Genomic DNA, 25,892 nt, shown 5'->3' with positions numbered 1-25,892 from the left:
GAAAAGATTAGGGAAATTGTTTGGGGAGTGTTATTACAAGCTAACAGACATCTCCTCCTCACAATTTCTGTTTGTTGCCAAAACTGACATTTGGAGCCGTGTGGTTAAATATGTTAGCCATCACCAATTTCTGAATTGTAATCTGATAAAGCAACTGAAAAATGTGAGCTAACAGTGTAACAAAATCATATGGTTAGTTGGATATCTTGGGGACTTTAGGATACTTAAACATTTGTGCTGCTAATGAAACTCAACATGGCTTTCCCCTGTCAGAAGTGTTTTGTTTACTGTAAAAGGTTAGTTCAATATAAAATAAATATTCTGTGATAATTTTACAAATTAAATCTGAGATATTTCTTTCTCTTCTATGAAAGTGTTTTTTAGGAAATTTAGGTCGAACGGTTATAGCATTTCACATTTGGTCATAAAAGCTAAATCTGCTTGTTTGACATTTGCGACCCAATTAGGATTTACACTTTTGTGTCACATGAGCGTGTTTGAGCCAATAACAATTGTTTTTGTATATTACGCGCAAGTTTGACCTTTTGTTTAAGTTGCTTATCATGTGTGTAACGATTCACAGTGAGCCAGTTGAAAATGTAATCAAATATGTGACATTTCCAACTGGAAGAAATGTTGAGTGAATCACGATACATTTTACTGAGTCACGATACATGTAGCTGTGGCTACAGACGCAACTCGCTTTACCTGCACATGAGCGGCATGCAAGAGGTGGGGTGGCAGAGTAAAATGACAGCGATGAAGTGCGCCAGACAGAACACAAACTTAAGTGTTACTGCAAAAAGACGTTTACATAGACTAACAAAACAACAAATATGATGAAAAACTACTGTCACAGACGTCTATATGCAAAAATACTAATAATAAGCCAAACCATGCAGACTGTATGATTTACACCTCTGCTTGCTCCAACGAGTGCTGCAGAGATCACAAGGTGCATCAGTGTTTTCATAGCGAAAGCCTGAAGATGTTTTCCAGACTGAAAGAGAAAGTTGTTCTGTTACAGAAGCAGGTATTAAACTATTTTTACCTTCACCTTTACATATCAGATGATGCGTATTTTAATAGGTTTCTTATTATTATTGAATATTTAAATTGTTAAAGATTATCTCTTCTTAAGTGTATCATCTGATACTTATACTAATTAATTATACAAGTAATATTAATTGTTTACCTTCTTAATCATGCTTTACTATTGTCTCTATGGTATTATATAATTAATAATTTTATTATCAGTTTATTTATGCCAGTGGTCAGTCCCGTGGAGCAAAGGGCCAATTGACCACACACCGCTCTCTGCTTTAGAAAACGGTCCTCAGTGAAAGAGCTTCTTTTAGCAGGGGACACTGTGAATATGCAAAGAAAAGAAAACATAGACATGCTGATATTTCTTTTTAAAAAGTAAAATCCCAGCACAGTCACAGTTTTAGAGTGTTTATATTAATTAAGTCTTCTTTAGTTTGTGTTATTATAATTATTTTTTATTTTTAAATAGCAATTTAGTTATGGCAGAAAATATATTATCTTGCAAAAAATGTACAGCATTTAAGAAAAAATGAAAGAGCTCTTCACCTTAAATTTTTTTGAAATAATTTTGTTAAAAGAATCAAAACTAAATCGTGAATCGTGAGATTAGTATCGTGAATCGTATAGCATTGTGAGTCATGCTTATAGATGCTTACATGAGAATGAAAGCCAAAGCTAAACATTCATTCATTCATTCATTTTCTTGTCGGATTAGTCCCTTTATTAATCCAGGGTCACCACGGCGGAATGAACCGCCAACTTATCCAGCAAGTTTTTTACGCAGTGGATGCCCTTCCAGCCGCAACCCATCTCTGGGAAACATCCACACACACACTCATACACTACAGACAATTTAGCCTACCCAATTCACCTGTATTCAACCAGAGCACCTGGAGGAAACCCACGCAAAGGCAGGGAGAACATGCAAACTCCACACAGAAACACCAACTGAGCCGAGGTTCGAACCAGCGACCCAGCAACCTTCTTACTGTGAGGCGACAGCACTACCTACTGTGCCACTGCCTCGCCCCAAAGCTAAACATGTTCTATATAAAGCAAGTGTCTCTTATGTCTCTTGTTTTATGTTCGATCCACTTAAATTTGTAAAAACTAATAAGCTAACTTGATTGTAGTGTAAGATAATTTCAATGAAAGAAAGCCCAGCTACAGCCTCGGATTCCGCCATTTTGGAGTGAAAGCGATCAGCTGGCCATTGGATCTTATTGCTGTCTTGATGGCAAGCAGCTGCTTTTTTTATTTATTTATTTATTTAAAAAGCGCATTAACGCTGAGATACAACCTGAAAGACGACAATACAACACTTACAATCACAATCATCTGCACTTTTAATAGTTTATTTCACAGACTTATAATATGCTGTTGTTCTATTGGAGTTTTCGTTCCAAGAGGGCCGGTTTCCCAAATTGCACAAGAGTGTCACCTCTTCGTGATTCTATGCTCTCTGCTACTACTGAAGCAGAATCCAGCTACCAGCATTCATCAAAACATCTTATTTCATGTTTAACAAAAGAAAAGCTGCGTCCCAAATCGCACACTTATGCACTTCTACGCCATTTTGTAGTATAAATAGTGTAAGTAGTGTGTTCACACTGAAAACACTAAAAATAAAAAGAGCACTTCAATTACCCGGATGATGCACTCATTCAGCCCCTAAAATGAAGTGTGTAATGATGGACACTTCACGCACTCAACGACCGCAGGTTTGCTTACGTAGCGGAAGGGGCGGAGCTATCGGACGCACATGTTGAATAACTTTATTTATTTTGGATGGTGAAAGCAAAATTCTCCTACGAGAGTGATTATAGCGCCTCCCGATGGTGAATGCGGCAATACTCACGGCAGGTTTTATTTGATAGTTTGGTCATTTATTTCAATGATTTGGCAACCGTCAAACGTCTTCAGGGAAACGGTTTGAATTTCCGCTTAGTAAAAAAACATTAGTGTGCCATTTGGGACAACACTACATACATATACTTTCCTGTTGAGTGTGTAAGTGCATAAGTACATAGTGCATGAGTGCATAGTGTATAGTGTGCCATTTGGGACGCAGCTATAGAAACTCATAAAATTTTAAAACCCACATGAGTGAGAGTAAATGATGAGGTATTTAGAATTATTTAAGGTGAACTAACCATTTGAACCACTTGATTCACATGGATTTACTGGTGTCTTAATGGAAGTTTCAAAACTTTCAGTGAAAAAGCCTTTGTGTTCAAAGGACTTTTTTTTTAAACAAAAAAAAAAGATGAATTAATGATGACAGAATCATGTCCATGTGGTGAATGACCTCTTTCACAGAATATTTCTACATAATTGTGACTTTTGTGTACATCACGAATACAAAAAACAAAACTTACGTGGCATTTCCGCCATCCAGGGAACAACTGTGACATATTTAAAACACCAAAGTTCACTTCACCTCAACAAGCACTTACGCTCAACACACCATACTAAATAATTAAACCTTGAAAGACTACAGGGAAAACAACACCACTGCACTCTCGCCAGGTAAATCTGTTCACCTGGGCTCTACCTGTGTAAACAAAAACGCTCTCTAGATGGTTCAGGTGAAGACATTCCTTTAGATCAAGAAAGAGTGATGGTGAATTATTTACAAAAAAAAAGGCTTTGTGTCAAACCCGTTCTTAGGGCAGTTTCAGTCAAACAATGCAGGAGTTTTGCCAGGAGAAAAGAACCACTTTAAATGTGTTGCTTCTGACCCTGAGGAATGCAGGCAGTGTTTCTTTTGTTAATTTTTAACATCTATACGCTGGATGGTTGATCTAACAAATTCATAAGCAAGGTAGTTCAGTCATTCTTATCTTGCTCAGTTTTTTTTCCTCCATAAATATAAATGTAGTTTAAAAAATAAATTACATTCACCTTAGCATTCAAATGTTTAGGGATGGAAGATGTCTCTTTATGATCACATATTTGATATTTTAATGTCATTTGAAATGACTTGCAGAGTCAATTTCATTATAACTGAAATAATAAAGCTGCAATATAGTTTTATTTTAACAGCATACAAATAATGTATTAATACATGATGCATGATTAAATAAAGTTTACTACTGTTGTTGAGTTATTGAGCAGTTGAATTATTATATTAAAGTTTAACCTCCCTGAAAAACATAAAAACAAGATGTATGACCCTTTGAAACTGAGAAAAGTTCCCTCTGATCTGTATTTTAAATGATAATGTTAATAAATACAATAATAGCTATCCATTTGACCACCTCTATAATGGTTCATACCATTGTGAATGCATAATCGCGCCAATCAGTCTGTGGGCTCTATTTTAACGATCTAGGTGCAAAGTCTAAAGCGAACATTAATGGCGTGTCCAAATCCACTTTTGCTATTTTAAGGACGAAAAATTTTGCTCTGCGCTGTGGCTCATAGTCTAACAGCGTTGAGGTTATTCTCTTAATGAGTTATAGGTGTGTTTTGAGAATAAACCAATCAGAGTCTCATCTCACATTCCCTTTCATGGTGGACTTTTTAAGTGGAAAATCTCTTGTGTATTCCTGTACATCTTGCGTGTTTTAAGCAATCTGTAAGCGAGGCGCACAATTAGCGTGCTCTAAGCTGGACTTTAGACCTACTTTCAGCTGGATTATTGCATACTCTATTTTAGTTTCTCAAAATAGCAACTTGCCAACAATGCGCCTTAACACACCTCTTTTCTAACACCCATGAGTCCACAAAGTGGATTTGCTATTTAAACAACATGGTGGAAACCGAGAAAATTAGTGTTGCACTGGTTTGAAAATAGCAACACGTCACAGCAAACACGTCTTGCGCCTTATTATGCCAGGTGTATGATAGGGCCCAACGTGTTCACTATCTGAGAAAAAAGTCATTCAACAGTCTGAATTGTTTCTACATATAGCTTAAAAGTAAAGTCAAATTAGACAGATAGTTTGTCCCCCCTCCTTATTGTCAATGTATAATTCACACATTGTATATTAGGAATTGAGTCCTGAATCCTGGATCTGCCAACAGCAGATTTTTTTATATAATAATAAACAAGAAACCTCTTAAAATGTGTTTAAAAAGTGTTTACAAACAGCACTTTTATATTAGCTTTATAGACTCTCCTACTTCCCCATCACCCTGAACTGTTTATTTATGTATTCAACCAAAAATTTTAAAATGAAAACAAAAGGCTTGACAAACACTCTGCTGGGGACCTCTGCTGCCCCAGACTATCGACTAAAGTGCACTAGTCTATGTAAACAGTGCTCTGCTCAAGAACAATAAGCACTGTATGTATTGATTTACTTCTCACCAACCTTTCTTCAAACATTCTGGCATTTTTGTGAATCAAAACAAAATCATATTCGCACCCGTAGCAATCAATACTTTCTGAAAAAGGTTGTTTTCTAAAGTCATAAGTGTTGCTTGCATTTCGCGTTTGTATATAAATGACACTGTAACCACATTTGAGATCTTTCATCTTTGCCAGACTAGCCTGTGCAAACTGTGATGCTGCAAATTGTATGCATTACCATAGAAACGGAGCACCTGAGAACAGACCAGGCCAAAATTGGGCCATGGGGTGAAAAATAAGGATGTATGGATTACAAATTGCCCAGTGCTTTGGCAGCTTTAAAGGTCAGCAGTAGCCTATCAGAAAAAGCAGGCCACAAGCGGGCTTCCTCCAAAGAAAAAACTGCAGTCAATCACAAGAACTCTTTGAGCAAGACTCAAGGGGTCTGAGGCTGAGCCAAACCCCACCGAGGGCTGGAGAGCTGGAGACAGATGGATGTCAAACTTGGAGGACGACTGCAATGAAGCGATCTCTACTCCCTGCAGATTTCATGGAAGGACTGGAAGGGGAGCTAGACATTTGACAAAAAAGGCCTGTACTAAGAGGATTATAAGCATATGTTTGGGATTATAAAGGGTATTGCAGGTCATTGGTACAATTCACTTTTTCACGGCTGAAGTATAACTTGCACGAGAGAATGCTGACAAGAATAGGTTGTTAATGAGGAGCTCTCCAAGAGGCAAAGGCATCATGTGTAAAATGTATATATACAGCAGAATCTGTGCAAATAAAAAATAACTTATAAGTTGTCAGTCATGAGTCTGCAACACATTTGTGGTGTTCTTTGCTAAAAAACTAATCAAAAGGTAAACAAAAAAGCAAACAAAAAGCAAAGAAAACAAATGTAAACAAAATTGAACTGTGCAAACCAACAAAAGCAAAAAACATATTCATCAAAAACAATATTTTCGCCAGCAGTTAGCTCTCTGCATTTCTCACATGGTAAGCAGGGTTCCCACTAAACTAAATTCCCACTAAAGCTAGGCAGGGTTGCGCCCGGTCAGTACCTTGAAGGGAGACTACATGGGACAACTAGGTTGTTGCTGGAAGTGGTGTTAGTGAGGCTAAAAAAGCAAAAAAAAAAAAAAAAAAAAAAAACAATGAGCCATAAATGGAAAAACAAATCAAACAAAACAAATGTAAAGAGCAAAAAATAAACAAAGCACTCAGAAGCACAAATAGAAAAAAAATCTGACAAAAAAGCAAAAAGCAAGCGAAAAAGAAAAAAAATACACATGCAAACCAACTAAAAAAACTAAAACACAAACTAAACAACATGTGCAAAGTAAAAGCAACAAATAGCAAAAAAACAAAACAAATAAAAAACAAAGACACAACAAAAGCGAATAAAGCACTATTTAATAAAGCAATATCAAATGCAAACAATGGTGCAACCGAAACGAAACAAATAAACCAAAGTGACCAAAACAATAGTAAGCCAAACAAAAAAAATTAACAAAAGCAAATCAAAGTGAATGAAGTAAAAACAAACAAAATCAAGCCAATACTAAAAAAGTAAATAAAGTATACACAACAAAACTACATGAACTAGCATCAGCTAAAATAACTGTTTGCTATTAATAGCTGTTTGGGTAATGCATCACACCAATCAAAAGCAAACAAATAAGTAAGCAAATAAATAAATTAAGTAAATTAAAAACCTAACAAAAGTGAACAAAAAACAAAAACTAAGCTCATCTAAAATAGCTGCTTACAAAAACAATCCCTATTTATTGAGATGCTTGACCTGCCATTTCAAAATAGTGCAAACTACTGTACCTATCAACCAGTCCAAACATTATCATTGAGCTTCATTATGCAACTGACCTGTTCTCTCACCATATGTGGCAAGCAACATCTTCCCTCTCATTCTGTCTGCATATGAGAGGCTGGAATCTGAGAGTTCAATGAATAAAAGATGATACGCACAGCTTGAGTTTGAAGTCAGTTACCAACACTACCAACTGATAAATTGTAGGAATCACAGCCCAGCATGCCTAAGAACCATGTTAGTCAAAGCAGTTTGCACACTGCATATTAACTGCACACAGATAAAATTAAAGTAATATCTACAGAGTAAAAAAAATACATTCAGTTAATTCCTTAGCCTTAAATAGACCAATGAATTATGCTATCCACATTTTTTTCCACGGTATTTTGTCCCTCACCCATTTACATTATGTTTGCTTATGTGTGTTTTAAATTTTCAAAATTAATGTTACTCCTTTTTGTTTTCACTTATATGGGGTATTTATAGTGCCATTTGCTATGGAGTCAGATCAGTCTCAAAAATAATACATTTACAAAATACAATTCATAGGTCCACAACACAATTCGTAATCAATTTGTAAAAACAAAACACAATTTGAAAATATACAAATCCAATTATAAGTTCAAAACAAGATTTATAAACACACAAATCTTATTCGTAAATTCAAAACATGATTAGAAAATACACAAATACAATTCATACATTCAAAACACAATTCATAAACACATAAATCCAAATAATAAACTCAAAACACTATTTGAAAATACACAAATCCAATTTATAAATGTTAAACATGATTCATAAACATACAAATCCAATTAGTAAATTCAAAACACCATTCGAAAATACACAAATTGTCAGGCCCCTGTGTTTTCGTCATATGACCTTCTTCATGTGCTCCTTTGTTCTGTTTCCCGCCATTTCATTATGTTCATCAGTTTTACCTGCATTTATCCCCTGTGTGTCATCATAGTCATCATGTCCTATGTATTTATAGTCATGTGTGTTGTTTAGTGGTGGTCCGGTATTCTTGGTTGTGCGCCATCCACAACCTGTGTTGTTCCTGAGTCTCCTGTGTTTTCTATGTCCTTCCAAGTGAGTGTTTATAAATAAATCTACATGTTTGATAAATCCTGCAATCCTTTGCCTTTCTGAGAGAACCCAGGCGTGACACAAATCCAATTCGTAAATTCAAAACACAGTTCACAAACACACAAATCAATTAGTAAATTCAAAACACAATTAGAAAATGCACATATCCTATTCGCAAATTAAAAACACGATTCATAAACATACAAATCAATTTACTAAATTCAAAACATGGTTCGAAAATACACAAATCAAATTCTTAAATTTAAAACATGATTCAAAAATACACAAATCCAATTAGTAATTTTCAAATCCAATTCGTAAATTCAAAAAGGTTTTGAAAATACAAATCCAATTCATAAATTTAAAACATGATTCATAAACACAAATCAAATTCATAAATTCAAAACACAATTTAAAAATACACAAATCCAGTTTACAAATTGGATTTTGTAAATGTGAATTGTGCTGTGCATGTATGAATTTCATTTTGTAAATGTATTATTTTTGAGACTGATCTAGCACCACATTTGCTACAGTCTGGTTTTACTGTCCACATATAGCTGCAACAGTGCATGGTCAGATATGCAAATTCAAAATAATACATACTTTTCACATGCCGTTGTGTAAATTATAAAATATTTATACAGAAAGTGCCTGAATGTTTGCCTCAGAAAAGTTCCATGTACTTCTAGATTTCTGCTGTTTGCCCTGAAAGAGTTTGTATAGCAAATTTCATAAATAACTGAGTAAGTGTTCAGAGAGAGCTAGTGATTTTTCTGCAAAAGAATTTGCCATTAATCAGTTTTTTTTCTTCTTCTTCTAACTACATTTCTCCCTGGAGGTATAAAATAATTGTGGAACCTTTTCTTTTACCTTCCTGCTGTGTTTGTGGATCCTAAACACCAACCTGACTGCACAAGCACGGCAGTCATAATGGGGCAAATGCATTTGCGGTGACAGGAGAGTATGTGTGCATTTGACACAACAGCTGTGCCTTCAGGTCATGAAGAATTCAGGTACGCAAACACAATTAAACATTTCCGTTGACTGATTTTCAGTGAGCCTGATTCTGTGCCAGCAATCATAGACAGATGGATTAAAGAACGAATCACTGAGTGAACACAACAGGGTCGCCATTAAAACTTTTCATTTTCTTTCCGTTTAATTTTCTATTCGATTGCACATACATCAGTTTGTCAGTTTGAATGTGTCTCATTTGTCGAAACTGCTTTCTGCAGTGATATATATGAAAACAAAAACAGAACATAATTAAAGTGGGCGATCAACAATTTGTATATGATAAATAAAACCCAGGCTCATTCTGATTATGTACCCCTATATACTTTTCTGGAGAGCACCAAAAAGATGCCAGGAACTACGTTTATTTGCAGTTTTTTTGTTTTCGCAAATCCACCAAAGGCCGCTGTGTATGCTTTTTCAGATCTCAAATTTTCTCTCGCGGGTGCCATTTGTGCCAGCAGTTTTAGTGTAAATCTATCAGAGGCCGCTGTCGACCGACTAATTGACTGAATGACTGACCAATCAACCGATTCCCCCCACCCTTCCCCTTCCCTAAACCCAACCAATAGTGTTTTAAAAAAGCACAGACTGACCAGCATCCACCCTCTTCCCTAAACCCAACGGCAGTGTTTTAAAAAGCAATCAAGAAAAAGGAAAGATATTTACAACATTTTCAGATTTTATCACATTCCCACTCTGTTATTTACATGTTTATTTTTTTTAGGTTTGGTTTTTGTCAAACCTGCTTTCTGGAACTGTTCTTTACCAGACTCGAACCCCATTGTTGTGCTCAACTCTCTGCATCTGTGACACCGCACTATATTGTTCATTTTAAAGATAAAATGAAGCCTAACGCAGATCTGGCTACATACTGTAATCTGCAATCTCCAGAAATGTACATAGGGCTACGTTTTTGAAGCATCAAAGAAACAACAGAACTAAAAGAACGTTAACATGTTAAAAAATATTGAAATGGTACAGGCATAGTAAAAACTAATACTAATTAAAAATAATAATAATAATGTATTTTTTTTCCCTGTAAATTTTTGAACCATTACTATAAATTACTCAGATTAGCTCCAGATTTGGCTTCAGTACTGACTATTCTAATGTATGTGCACAGATATAATATTGTAAAGCGTTATTATTATTATTATTATTATTATTGTTATTATTATTATTCATTTAAATTAGATATTTGTGGGAAGTGTACTCATATATGCTGTGCACTCTATATATACTGTATGAGCAAAGAACTATACAAGGTTAAAAATTGCTCAGGTAAATGTTTGACTGGCACTGGATGGCACACTCATTTCCTTTCCATTACAGTGCATTATCCTGCAAGCACAGAGCCTCATGGACACAGAAGTGTTTTGTTTCAATCAATGTGTCAGATTGGAAATGTAAGAATAGACTGACTCGGGTATCTCTGGGACGGTTTATAGCTTACAGCCCAGATGCTCTCAGGGTTTACAAGTCTGAAGGGTAGGTTTAACAAATTTAAAGTGATGTTCCCCTTCTAGGGAACTTCAACACTGCGTCTAACCAGAACGCTAGGGGAACACCTCTTTTATACGCGTCTTGAAGCACATGTGAAATCAATCTAATGTAATTAAGCAGGTGTCGTCAGACCAGAGAGTATAAAAGCCTGTACTGAGCATTCAGTTTCAACTTCTTTGCTTTCAAGAAGCACGCACGTGAAAATACACCCTCTTTCTGTGAACTTTCATTACTGATTTGCATACACAAAATACAAAAAAACTGACAACTTACTTTTTTATTTTGGTATGGCAGAGAAAAACTTTAAACGTTGTGTGCCTCCATGCCCTCGCTTTATTACGGCTGGTGACTCACATGATTTGTGTTTAGAGTGTTTGGGAGAAGAGCATGCCCTGGTAGCATTTGAGAATGCTGACTGTGGACACTGTGACGTTCTCTCCCGTAAAGAGCTGCGCAGTCGGAGAGAGTTCTTTAATAAAGCTCCCGTGGCGCACGCTCCTCGCGGTTCGGGTCCCGCTCGTGCTGAGGCTGAGCGTCGATTTCGGTCGTGGGGTTCGCAGCTAGATCTGGCGGATGAGATGGAGACGGACTCTGTCCTTTCTCTCTCTGGATCCGTGAGATCTAATCCTCCTTCGGGAGCGTCAGAAGCACGCTCTGCGGTTTCTTCTGCGCCTCGTGGGAGGGCGGCGTCCTCCGTTTCCGAGGAAACCGAGGCGCCGCAGCAACAAATAAAAAGAGGGTCGGGGAATCTGCCGCCCCAGTCAGTGGAATATGAGGAGTTAGTGGAGGTGATTTCACGTGCTGCTGACAGGTTCGAAGTAATAGATTGGCAGCCAGCACGTGAGCAGCAGCAGCTGCGTCTGACAGGAATGCTGGATGAGAGAGAATTACCCAGAGTAGATCCTCCACTAAGGGACCTCCCCTTTTGTCCCGAACTACATGATGCGGTTTCTAAATCATGGAAAAATCCGTATTCAGCATGGTTAATGACACCAAAAACAGCTATTTATTCAGCAGTTCGTGGGCTAGGGGAAAAGGCATGTACAGTAATGCCAATGATAGAAGAGGACTTAGCGTGTCATCGTCGTTCAGATCTAAACTGCAAGGGTCCCTCCTTTGTTGTCGAGACCATTAAGAGTAACATCGGGTCTAGTCAGTAAAGCATATATGACGGCTGGTCAGTCTGTTGGATGCCTGCACACCATGTCAGTGCTGCAGGCATATCAGGCTGACCTAATTAAAGAGTGCCTAGATGGTGGGGGAGCAACACCCGAACAGCTTCGAGAAGCTCTTCGGGCGTCAGATCTAGCTTTAAGAGCTACTAAAGAGGCAGCCTCTAGTTTGGGGCGATCTATGGCTACCCTGGTGGCTACTGAGCGGCACCTCTGGCTGACACAAGCAGAAGTGTCAGAAACCGATAGAGCTATTCTTATGGACGCTCCAATATCGAGCTCAGGGCTCTTCGGTGACGCCGTTGATCGCGTCGCCGAATCCCTCGACAGAGTTAAAAAACGCTCTAGCTCCCTCGGGGACTTTCTCCCCCCAAGATCAAAAAGTCAGGGCCAGCCGTCAACCAGCTCCTCATATCATAAAGTACAAAGGATAAAACAAAGTCCTGACGTGTTGGGAGTCAGGCTTTCCAGGGCCCCCCCTGGACACTGAGAGCACCATTCAGCGCTCTCACTGAACCAGGGTCCGCGGAGAAAGGGAGAGACCACCTCACCACGTATGCTGGTGGGGGGCTCTGTGTCTCCCGGGGTGGGCGTTCCTCAGTGTCTGAGGGCATTGGGGGCCCCACCCCCTCTGCAGGGGGGTCAAAGAACAACCAGAGGCCAGTCTCGAGAGGCTGGTACCCCTAGCACATTTTTTGGCAGCGTGGAAACACCTGCCGATGGTGTCCCAGTGGGTCCTGTTCACAGTAGAACATGGCTACAAAATACAGTTTTGTGCACGCCCACCTTGCTTCAACGGTATTGCACCCACCATAGTGAAGCCAGAACAGGCTCTGGTTATGGAACAGGAAGTACTGGCCTTATTAATAAAAGGCGCAATAGAGCGTGTTCTCCCACTCGACAAAGAGTCAGGGTTTTACAGTCGGTATTTTATAGTTCCCAAAAAGGATGGGGGATTGCGTCCCATATTAGATCTGAGAAATCTAAATCGGTCCGTCGAGGCCCTCAGGTTCAGGATGTTAACCATCAAAAACGTGGTGTCACAAATTCAGTCCGAGGACTGGTTTGTGACGATAGACCTGAAAGACGCATACTTCCATATTTCCATCCTTCCCCAACACAGGAAATACCTGAGGTTCGCTTGCGGGGGCGAAGCGTTCCAGTATCGGGTTCTTCCATTCGGCCTAGCTCTGTCACCTCGAACCTTTACCAAAATAGTCGAAGCGGCACTAGCTCCACTTCGTATGCAGGGGATACGTATCCTAAACTACATAGACGATTGGCTAATTCTAGCTCAGACTCACGATATGGCAGTTCGGCATCGAGATGTCGTTCTCACCCATATCAGAAGGTTGAGGTTTCGGTTAAACACCGCAAGAAGTGTGCTTGTTCCAGCCAGGACGACCATTTCTTTAGGTGTGCTATGGGACTCCATGACGATGCGAGCACGTCTGTCCCCGCCATGAATCGCTTCGATTCAGTCAACCGTACACAGAGTCAAACTAGGCCAGTTCATCACTGTGAAACACTTTCAGAGGTTGTTGGGTCTCATGGCAGCAGCAGCCAGCGTGATTCCGTTCGGTCTGCTGTACATGAGACCCCTGCAGTGGTGGCTCAAATCCAGGGGGTTTTCCCTCAAGGGGAATCCTTTCCGCATGATCAAGGTCTCGCGGCGCTGCCTTCGAGCCTTAAGTATGTGGAAAATACCCTGGTTCCTGTCCCAGGGCCCAGTGTTGGGGGCTGTCTGTCATCGCGTCATGCCTATGACAAATGCTTCTCTGACGGGCTAGGGAGCAACGGGCTTGATCCGCATGATCAAGGTCTCGCGGCACTGCCTTCGAGCCTTAAGTATGTGGAAAATGCCCAGGTTCCTGTCCCAGGGCCTAGTGTTGGGGGCTGTCTGTCATCGCGTCATGCTTATGACAGATGCTTCTCTAACGGGCTGGGGAGCAACCCTGAGGGGGCTTCCCGCAGTGGGACGATGGGGAGAACATCATCATTACTGGCACATAAACTGCCTGGAGATGATGGCCGTGTTTCTGGCCTTAAAACACTTTCTCCCAGATCTAAGGGGCCATCATGTTTTAGTCTGCACGAACAACACATTGGTGGTCGCTTACATCAACCAGCAGGGGGGTCTGAAGTCTCGAATGCTATGCAAACTAGCACATCGGATCCTCCTGTGGGCCCAGAACAAAATCCTGTCCATCAGGGCAATGTATGTCCCGGGCCATCTGAACATGGGAGCAGATCTCCTGTCGAGGCAGGGGGTGAGATCCAGGGAATGGAAACTTCTTCACCCCGAGGTGGTGGAGTCCATTTGGGAAAGATTAAGGAAAGCGCAGGTAGACCTGTTTGCTTCCCAAGAGACCACGCATTGCGTACTATGGTTTTCTCTCTCGCATCCAGCCCCTCTGTGACTGGTTGCCATGGTTCAGACATAGCCGAGGCTACGTCTGTATGCTTTTCCCCCGATCGCTCTGCTCCCAGGAGTCCTGGAGAGGGTCCGTCAAGACTGAGTACAGTTACTGCTGGTAGCCCCGGTTTGGCCTACCAGGATTTGGTTTTCGGACCTCATAGCCCTGCTGGCGGATCTCCCGTGGGAGATCCCCATCAGGAGGGACCTTCTGTCCCAGGCGGGAGGAATGATACTTCATCCCCTACCCGACCTGTGGAAACTGTGGGTGTGGCCTCTGAGGGGGCCCACCTCATAGAGTATGGACTGTCAACCGAGGTTGCTCAGACCATTCTAAGCTCCAGGGCTCCCTCCACAAGGAAGCTTTATGCCCTAAAATGGGCTCTCTTTTCAGCTTGGTGCAGAGAACACCAGCTGAACCCAGTCAGCTGCCAGGTAGCCTCAGTGCTGGAATTTCTCCAAGATCGCCTGTCTGCTGGGTTAGCTGCATCCACTCTGAGAGTGTACGTGTCAGCTATAGCGGCCTACCGTTCTCCCCTAGATGATGAGTCACTAGGACAGGATCCGCTAATTCGTCGCTTCCTTCGTGGAGCCATAAGGCTAAGGCCTGTCAGCACACACAGGGTACCGACATGGGATTTAACATTGGTGCTCGAGGGCATCTCTGTTCCCCCATTTGAGCCACTGCAGAAGGCGTCAGATAAGTTTCTGACACTAAAAACAGCTTTCTTATTAGCTATTTCTTCCTTAAAAAGGGTTGGTGACCTCCAGGCTTTGTCGGTTGCACCTTCATTTCTGGAGTTTGCTCCAGGCATGTCCAAAGCCTTTCTTTATCCCAGACCGGGGTACGTGCCTAAGGTGCCCACTCATGTGGCGAGACCTGCTGTGCTACAGGCCTTTAACCCGCCCCCATTTCAGTCGTCGGACCAAGAGAAGTTAAACTTACTCTGCCCAGTTAGAGCTCTGAATACATATGTTAACCGGGTTATCAACTGGAGAAAGAGTGAACAGTTACTGGTCTGCTTCGGACCCTCAAAAAGGGGGAGTCCGGCAAATAAGCAGACAATAAGTAATTGGATAGTTGAGACTATCTCATTTACCTATCAGGCTGCTGGACGCCCTGCACCTAAATTTGTTAAGGCCCACTCCACAAGGGCTGTCGGGGCCTCCAAAGCTTCTATTTCGGGCTCAGCCCTTTCTGACATTTGTTTGGCGGCAGGATGGTCGACTCCACATACATTTGTGCGTCACTATCAACTCGATGTAGACCCCTCACCAGGGTCCTCTATTCTCACTGCGTAGTGTGCGTTCACAGTCAGCAGTGAGTCTGGCCTAGTGGGTATTGCGTTCCCCTAGCGTTCTGGTTAGACGCAGTGTTGAAGTTCCCTAGAAGGGGAACGTCTCGGGTTACGTATGTAACCATAGTTCCCCGAGAGGGAACGAGACACTGCGTATTCCGCCATACTCTCTTCTGCCTGTTACTTCTTTCAAGCAAATTCGAAGTTGAAACTGAATGCTCAGTACAGGCTTTTATACTCTCTGGTCTGACGACACCTGCTTAATTACATTAGATTGATTTCACATGTGCTTCAAGACGCGTATAAAAGAGGTGTTCCCCTAGCGTTCTGGTTAGACGCAGTGTCTCGTTCCCTCTCGGGGAACTATGGTTACATACGTAACCCGAGACGTTTTCAAAGATGGATTTGAGTCTCTACCGTCCGATCCGAACGCTGCTATTTCATTTGGTTCTCTCCCATCGAAATCTTTAAAAGGTCAAGCTAAAATCAATACCACACACCAAATCCAAGTGAGAAAAAAAATGAAAAGCAAAAAACATCTAACCAGTCCTACAGTAACATATTACCAATTTCCATTCAGTCCAGTGTAATATTGACTTCTTACGGTACATTAAAGCACATGCTGAGCTCATGCATTTTCTACAAGAACGATGCTTCACCTAATACCTACGCTCTCTGGATTGCTAAAGCAGGTGTTCTGTTATATTTAATTCAGTCCTATCCGGAATTAGCAAACCCTGTGATACTCCTGTTACTATCCGGAGATTATTTTAGCATGGCTTTGAGTGTATCAGGAAAAACAGCTGACCCTGGCGCCACGGCAGGAAATATGTTTCTATTTTAACTTTTGTAAAAACTGTACATAAGGTGAAGATGTGAAGATATGAAATATTCTACATTCCCATTCCTACCCTTTACATAAAGAGTTCTTATAGTTAGGCCATGTTTTATTACATGTCCATAATGTATAAAATACATTTCAGAGACTCGTTTGCTTTGAATGAGAGCGGCGCATGTATAGCATTCCTCTCATTGATTGCTGGGTGCCAGCAGACTAATGACTGTAGTGAGGTCGCCATGGATTGGCCTATATTTGAAAGGCAAATATGATACTGCGAGCCAGCTATTTGTGACTCCATAAAGAAAACAGCCAATGCTTGTATGCCTCAGATGCCTTGTGCTGTATAAAGGACCCAGTGCAGCAGTAATACTGTGTTGGATGCTTGCTTCAAACAGCATTTCTAAATAAGAGATTGCGTACATGGAAGGGCTATAAAAAGTGCACGTAGGGAAATATCAGTTCACATTAGGACTTATCAAATATAAAATCAGTCTAAAGTGAATGTTGTTTATTTATATTACAGGGCTGTCGAATGCTGGATTCGCAATGGATAACTAACAGTGTAAAGTGTACAATTATTTTAGTTGAGTTTAAGAACCAATTCTCACTATTAACTAGTGACTTGTTAACATGCCATTATTAAGATATTGGCTGATTATTATAAAGTACATGTTCTGCATTATCTTATTCTACATCCCTTTTTGTACCCAATGCCTAAACATTATTATTTCCTGAATGACTACTAATAAGCTGCAAATTAGAAGTTTATTTTTAAATTGCATATGAATAATTTGCTAATAGCAAGCTTTTGTAATTTGTGTCAATGTGTGTCAACAATGTGTGTCAATTATTTTTAGAGAAATTCACAGCTAGAGTATAGTTTTAGGGAGCTCTTGACCGGATTACAGTTACATATCAATATGCTGAATAAGTAAAGTTATTTCACAGCCTACAACAGCCAAACATCAAACCAAAACCAAGGTTTTGCAGTAAAATTCACTTCACAACAGTTGCGGATTCGTGTGATGGGCAGGGCTTCTGTCTGCTGGTTGACTCTAGCTTTGTCGCTAAATGGCTAACATGAATTTTATTGAGAAAATAACTGTGTTTATGTGCTTTATGAAGGCTGAAAACAGCGTCGATTCGTTTGGAGCCGTGTCTGGAGTCATAAACTCCTCCAAAAACTTAGCCTGGATGATGGAAATATTCAGTAGTGCTTCTGACTGAGCCGAGCCCAGTTTGATGAACTGTTGTTAGTGAAGGCAGGAGGATTTCCCCCCGGGACACCAACAACAGGCGCTGTGTCATAAGCATGCCCCTACTAGAGCAAGCTCTTCATTTGTTAACATGACTGACACAGTTTTCAAACTTAAGTGATTCGCATGAAACGCACGTCAAAGGCGCAAAATGTTCAATTCGCGATACGTCATTCTCCAGTACCGCATCATTCGTGCCGCAGGATGTCTATTCACGTCTTTGCATTGACCTAACATGTAAATTACTCGTGCTTGACACTTGACGCTTCTTCGGCCTCTGGTGTGAATGCAGCATTAGAAACAAGTATTACTGTACACATGAGCAGTTTGAAAACAAAATATGTCCAATGCCTTGAAAAGCAATTATCAAAACAATATATTAAGATGTGGTAACAATAGTATAATGGTATTAGTGAAATAATTATATTCATTTTATAGTTTTACATCTAATTACTTATGTTTTTCAGGAGAAGACGAATGAAATAACATGTTGTAAATCCAGCAGCTCTAATCTCTCTCCTGCAGTGCAGACTAATATAGTTGCAAGTTTAATAGATGAACTAATATGATCATTATTAAGCTGTTTACAAGGCACATATTTGACCCCCTTTTCAAGATTGAAGATAAGTCTTTTGTGTCTCCAGAATGTATCTGTATAGTTTCATCTTAAAGCACCCATCAGATTATTTATTAGACCTTTGTGAATATTATAATTTTCTGCTCTGAACACAATGTAGCTGTTTTAGTTGCCTGTGCTTTGATGCTAGTTTTTCCTGCCCACTATTCCCACGTGCCTGTCAGAGTGTATCTCAAACTCCACCTCAGCTGTGTCAGAAAAACAGCACAGTGACAGACATGAAGCAGATCTCACGTAACGTTTGTGAGAAATACCACAGTAAGAACTTTCCCAATGATTATTTGATGCATTTGTTGTGGAGTTCACTAAAGTCTTTCTGCAACAAGTCATGCACAATGCCGTAACAAAGTTCACAAATGCACACACAGTGGATACATACACACAGCAATTGCTTTTAACTCAGCACTGTTTTTGCACATAAATGTGAGAGGATACACATTAATAAACACTGCTGTATTGATATTTGTTAAGTTATCATACAAAATAAGCCTTATTTAACGTCCACAAACCAGGATTGAAGCGTCTTCTATTATAATTGTTTCAATTTGCTGCTGTGTTGATATAGTAAAGACTGTAAAATCACTGTAATTCATTACAAACATGCACTGTTTTAAAAATGTTTTAAACTAGTAAAACTCATTCACATTTGATGATGATTGATGATCACAGAGAGCTCAACAGATCTTTCAATCCCAGTCGCGTTGTACACGTCCTGTCTTGTTGAGGTGATTATATGAGTTACGATGGAGACATGTTAATAAGCAGCTGTCGATCAATTCAGTGGATGGGGAAACCAGACTCCTACGTTGTGGTGGGCTTCAAAATGGAAGGGATTTGGATCCTATTTTAATGTCAACATTTTTTTAAAAAGAAACTTATTGTGTTTATTTTATTGATGGATTACTATTCAGTGTTTAGGCTCTCAGCAGTGAATATTAAAACACACTGAACTGAACTAAACTGAACTGAACTGAACTTAAAACTCTGAAAACTAAAGTGACACTGTTTCAATTCACTATAATCTTCTATGTGAAGCTGCTTTGACACAATCTACATTGTAAAAGTGCTATACAAACAAAGATGAATTAAATTGAATATATCATCCCAATATGACTGTGGACATACTATACCTACACAAAGTTCTGTCCAAACAGCTTACAAATTATGAATTTTATCAGAAGTGCCCTTTAAATGATGAAATACATGTTTCAGTCTGGAATAAATTGGAATATTATTAGATATTTCCAACACAATCTCATTGCATTTAGTGGCTAGTTCGTATGAATTTGTATGATCTCATTTGTACAATTTAATATGATTTGCTTATCCCCCAATGACGGTTGGGTTTAGGGACATGGTTGAGTGCCACGCCTCCTTTTTAAAATCTCACATTTTTGTAAGACTAAACTTGTAGGAACTCGTGAGAATTAGCCACTAAACTAACAAAACATCAAATTATAATACATGAGGAATCATTAAGTTTTCTCATGAGATCAGGTTGGATATTTCACAATATAATTTGAAAGTCTGTCAATATTTGCAGAAAAGTGAAAAAAGAAACAAAACAAAAAAAAACAATACATACATAAATCATCAGGATGCAGTGAGTCACATGATAAAACTTGAGTTGCCATGGAAACTTTAAAGCGAGCATTCTACATAATGCTCACAATTTGTAAAAAAAAAAAAAAAAACTACTGCAGGAGGGTAAATGGGAGTATTTTAAGAAGTTTGTTAGTTTTTAAAAAATAAATTTATCTTAAATGTGGAAACAGCATTTTCTTGCAAGAAGAAAATGAAATAATTTTGAAAAAAAAAAAAAAAAACGGAGAAAATACAGCGACGGAGGAGAAGTCATCTCAGGGTAACGTTGAAAGATAATTTCCAGTCTACTTTGCCCTGAGCGAAGACCTCAGAGATAGTTAGGTACTTGAGGGAAAAGGAACAAGCAGCATTAGCAATGCTAAAGATGTAAATAATGGGAATGTGTTGGTGGAGCTGAGCCAAAGGCTAGAGTGAGCTTACATGCAGTCTGAGAAACACTCACTATCATACTTTCAGCATCAATATCAAACAAGCTATTCAAGCAATACTCAACTCATGCAAATTTTCTCCTGCAAATGTCATCCATGCCCTCACAAAATGCAGCTCTGTGGGAGAAGGCGAAAATCCATACAGGAGACATTATAGCTTAACTATAAGTAAATGTGTAAAGCTTGAGCAAACAACAGCCCACACACACACAATACAAACTTAAGACTATACAAACAAACCTGACCTCTATTATCCCTAACACTCTGGGCTGTGAAATTTCATCTCACTATAAACTTAAAGAGAAAGAATCCCCTTAGCCTTGAGTTGCATTAAACACGTATGACTTTTGTTTCTTCTGTAGAACAAAAATAGGAATAATGTTCCACTTACGCAGCTTTGTAATGTCATTTTGTTAGGTTTGAGAAAAAAACGAAATCATTAAACTGTGAGGGCAAATTGAGATTATAGTTTGCAAACAATGCTTTGGGGAAATGGCCTCCAGATTAAATCTTACTAGGCAGAGGAAATGCTTTGTAATTTTTCATGCAATGTGCTTCATACAGAGAGTGAGAAATTCACATACAGTATAAGACTCTAACAAAGGATATTTTAATCATCAGATTTTCAATGATTAAGCTATAAGAGATCCGTTCTAAAACGAATACATTAGGAACTGTTTTGTTCATTCATGAAGTTCTGAGGCTGAACATCTTAACACACTTCAAAACTTCTGACAGAAAGAATTTCAGAGGATGTGAAATATGATCGCAATGGTCAATTGGATGTTGGTGAGCATGTCAAACCAGTAATCAAAGAGCAAAGACTTTGGTCTAGGATCAGAAGAACTTTTAAGGACTTGCAAAATTTGTCTCAGAGAGCAAAATCATGGTCTATATGGCCTAAAGAGACACAAATTGCAATTAAAATTTTATTGAAAGCTGCAGGAATAAAAACATAAAACAAACGCTGATGAATATTTTTATGGAAATTACATGTGGCTTTTGCTGGAAGATGTCAAAAAAAGGCCTAAACTGTCGACAGTCAACAAATGAAGCATCAATGTTGAGAAAAATCAAGTTAAAGTTTTCTGGGGGTTTCAAAACAATCCCACCAGGAAGGTATACCTTAATTCTGAATGATTAGTTGATAAAAGACCACCATGACAATCTTGATTAAAACACCAACAGAATAATTCCTAAAAGACAATGATTCAACTTGGTAGCAAAGCGAGTGTAATCCCTGAGCAGCCTGTGTTTATTTGATGCACATGTAAAGCTGGGCATAAAGCTGTCATATGAGCTTGTATATGATTTTGTTCCCATTGGGAGATGTCACATGGAAAACTTGTATGGTCATAACTTGTACTGTGTGAGAGGAACTTATGAAGTCAATGGTTGATGAGCTCATGATCTGTCGATTTATCTGAATTTGAATTGCAATCACATCACATGCAATCACTTCAGAATTCATCAGATCATAAATGTGTGACAAATTTCACTGCATCCGAATGTTTTTTTACATAAACTGAGTCCGTTGCAATGTGTAATGTGTGTGTGTACCTTCCAGCCATCAGAATTTGCAACATGTACATCCTCTTGTGCCAGGATAATAAAGTATGTCAACAAATCATTCATTCAAAAGATTTAATCAGAAGAAATAGAATAGGGAAATAAGCAACACAGGCTCATTCTGAAAATGTACCCCATATACATTTCTGGATATAACGAATTATGTAGCTAGAAGTACGTATGGACTTAGAGGACTCAGAGGACTTGAGTCGCAGAGATGAGATGACCACGATGACAGAGTTAAATTCCAGCAAAGAGCGGTTCCAGAAAGTGGGTAATACAAACACAAAAGCCAAAAAATTAATAAGCAAGTAAATAATGTGAGAATGTGGTAAAATCTGAAAGCGTGGTAAATAAATTAGGCGAGGGCTTTTCTTTGTCTGGATTGCTAGATTGCAAAAACTGCAAAAAAAAAAAACGTACCTCCTGGGACGTATTTGGGAGTCTCCAGAAATGTATATAATGCTACTTTTTCAGAATGAGCCTGTGTTGGAAATAGGTCAAGGCACTCGACAAAACTGTCACAATAACTAGCGATCTAACCCTTTATAGACCGCAGGAAAACATTCAGTATCACCCGGACTACAATGCTGTCACCTTATGAACATATCCTGTCATGCACTTCACTCACACCTGTTCCAGTTTATCTTTTATTACACAAACACAGCTGGGAGCTGCTCAAGGACTGATTACTCAGACTATATAAACTGCTCACTTTCTCATACACATTGCTGAGTCTTGTTGGTTTATACCCTGTAACATTACAAAGTGTTTTCCAGGTTTAGTCTCTCTGTATTTGACCCTTGTCTTGTTCTCTTTGTTACATTGTCTGCTGCCTTTATGCAGTATTTGCCTGTGACCCGACCAAGCTTTCAGATTTCCTTATATGTGCCTGTTTACTCCTGTGTTTGACCATTGCCTGTCTTACGACTCTGAATAAAGCTGCACAGGGATTTTGAACTCCCTTATGGACTCCCTTATGGTTACACATTTCCCAAATGACTAATTTTATATATATATTTAATATTTTAATATAAAAAGACATGTAATAAAGATTTTGTCAAAACAATTAGTAAACGCATTTCTTTAGTTATGTAAAGATTTTCTTCAGATCATTTAAAATCTCCAAACAGCAACAAAAAAAACCTCAATTTAGTCTCAATTTAGCACGTAATTAGATCATGCTCTTTCTTACTCATTTTTCAGCATGGGTCATATATGCAATTCACCTGGCTCAAGTCAATGTCTGAAAGTAGGTATACAAACATCTGTGAAGGACAAAAGCTGATGGAAAAAGTTCTGATTTAATAATACACCCAACTTTTTAATCTAGTCAGACCTCAAGGGAAGGCTTTGAAGTTCTGTTTGAGATTAAAACACTCTTGTTCCTAACAGCACTATCAAGGAGCCGTTTTCAAAAGCACTTGTTCCCAGGAAGTGAAGCTGCTCTCATAGACAGAGATGTACGCAGTTCATCTGAGCCCTAACCTCCCTGAGCCTGGTTAATCAAAGATCACCTTAATTACCTTCTGTTTGCAGTAACTCATGCTGCAAGATACAAAAAAAATCTGACCTTCTCGTGCACTGCTTCTAACAATGTCCCTAGTGATAAAAGTATGCTTGTTACAACTAAGAGGTCCAAACAAATAGAAACTGAAAAAAACCTAAGGGTAAAGAGCCTCGGGAAGAGAAAAGAGAAATGGACAGGCTCCAGGCTGTGTCTTCAATTCTGTGCTTACTCAGTCTGACAAGCAAACATTCGCAAAAAGCAGGTCCATCAGCTTGCTGCGAGAGCGACAACAGTGAATGTAACACATGCTACTACATCTCTCCCTGACCTGATGTTCTGCAAATAGCTCTGAACAGTTGCTCTATAGCTGTGATTGTGCACAAAGAAAAAGATTGAAAGCATCTATGGACTGTATCTTTCTATGACACAAAAAGGAAAGGTTATTGAAAGTTGCCGCAAATGCCATATTATTTACAGTAGATTAGAAGCAATTAACAGAAAAAGAACTATTCACTATGTTTGAGAGTATCTCAATAGCTAAAATATCTCCATTCAACTTTTTAAAAGTCCCACATAGTCTCAATGGTATAGCATGCCTTTACCAACAGTGCATCTCTGTAAAGCTACTTGCAAATGCTAAAATTAAACTATGGTTAGAATTCATCTCAGGTGCCTGGTAAAATCAACAGTAGTGGCAGTAAAACACTAACAACCTCTGTTTAGTTTTGATAGGTTGTACAGCACTACTACTCAGTTATTGATTTGAAATTTGCAATATTCCATGGCTCTTAGAAAAACTTGATTCTGATTGGTCAGTCACAACATTCATTGTTACTTCCAGGTAACAACCACTTAAACTAAAATCACTGGCTCATGTATTTAAATCATCTTGAACACCAGATAAATACGCATTCATAATTATAGTGTTTATTAAGTTTTCATCATGTCACCCTTTTTCTCAGAAAACATATTTCTAAAAGTTGACTTGAAATTTTTACCGGATGTTGGTAACAACCAAAGAAATCTATTTATGCAAAGATATCTAATTAGTTTACAATTAATGACACAGGGAAAAAGTATTGAACACATGAAGAAAGGGAGGCATTTAAAGGCAGTGAAAACCCAGACAGCAGCTGAAATCTCTCAGTAGTTATTCAGCAACACTCTACCCTTCATCAGTGTAAATGAATGTTAGCTGCCTTTGCTTATTTGGCACCATCTTGTGACAGAACAGTATAGAGGTTAGTGTATGCTCCATTCATCCATTTTTGCTTCTCTTAGCTTTGCATTTGATCAAAGATTTAATGAACTATTATGACTTAGAACAATGTTTTGTGTGTAATTTTATGGCAAGTAGCCATGAAATATGGGCAGTGAAATAAAGTACATCTAGACAGTTGTTTTACTAGAAAGAAGCCCTTCAGGCTTATACAACAGCCCCTGTTTTGTGTTGGGCTGCTGATAAGCCTTTTGGGCTTATTCTGCATTTACAACTACCTGGATGTACTTTATTTGGTACTTATACTACTGTAATTCAGTTTTTTGTTATACTTTATTTTAAATGGTAGCCTGGGTTTTGAGACCTGTATGGCTTAATGAAACATAAATAATGTCTCTTAACAATTTAGCATGCATAAACCTGATAGAAGCTTAAAAAAACACATTTATGCTGAACAATGGTAGCCAAGATTATTTTGGTAAACCATAGAAGTTGTGAAACACAACTCGGAAAGTAAAATACTGAGACAATGTCACATTATCCTGCTTTTGGTTTTAATTTTATATGAGAAGGTTGTTGAATGCTTGGATATTGAGTGAAATCCAAGTTGAGAAAAGACAGAGAATATAAACATGCAAGATAATATAAATATGCAGATGTCAGGTTGTCAGGACACTTGCTGACATATTTCACTGGCACATATGTAAAAGCAACTGATTTTCATAAAAGTACTGTTGCAGGCACAAAGAAAATCTAATAAAAATCATATTATCTGCTACATAAATGGCAGATAATGTGTTCCCAAGGAAACTGGCTCAAAACAGAAAATAAAATGAAAACTGTAGCCACAGGTAAAAATACTGTTTCACTTTTATCACTAAAATTATTTTAAAAAAAAGCCAATGCATGCAAGCCCCTCTTCGTGTGCATTTTAAAAATATTATTGGTATTTTGGTGTTTGTACTAAGCATTTTCGAATAACTGAACTGGGCATAAAAGTATAAAGACTGAAATCACAATGCGAAATGGTAAAGTCCCACACTTTGAAGGTGCCCTGACATGAGGCAATCTCAGGTTTTACTGTTGCTGTGGATTTCCTCAGACAACCTGTGACCTTTTTTGAGGAATTTAAGTGGGAAAAATACCAGAGA

General features: G+C 38.9%; 1 protein-coding gene across 5 annotated transcripts in view; it reads right to left on the bottom strand.

Moving 5' to 3' along the window:
• Window positions 1-25,892, bottom strand: part of fras1 (Fraser extracellular matrix complex subunit 1) — a 249,754-nt gene that overhangs the window by 187,876 nt on the left and 35,986 nt on the right. The window contains exon 1 of one of the 5 annotated variants that reach the window (NM_001130840.1): window positions 12,475-12,576. The exons of the other annotated variants lie outside the window; for them this stretch is intronic. Within the exon in view, the coding sequence (NP_001124312.1) occupies window positions 12,475-12,576 (102 nt within the window). Of the gene's footprint in view, window positions 1-12,474; window positions 12,577-25,892 lie in introns of those variants that run through there. 5 annotated transcript variants of the gene reach the window in all.

This window comes from Danio rerio, chromosome 5, assembly GCF_049306965.1.
Source record: "Danio rerio strain Tuebingen ecotype United States chromosome 5, GRCz12tu, whole genome shotgun sequence".
In the NCBI taxonomy this organism is placed as follows: domain Eukaryota; kingdom Metazoa; phylum Chordata; class Actinopteri; order Cypriniformes; family Danionidae; genus Danio; species Danio rerio.
The sequence above is the reverse complement of the archived record's forward strand: the minus strand, read 5'-3'. Positions and strand labels throughout refer to the sequence as shown.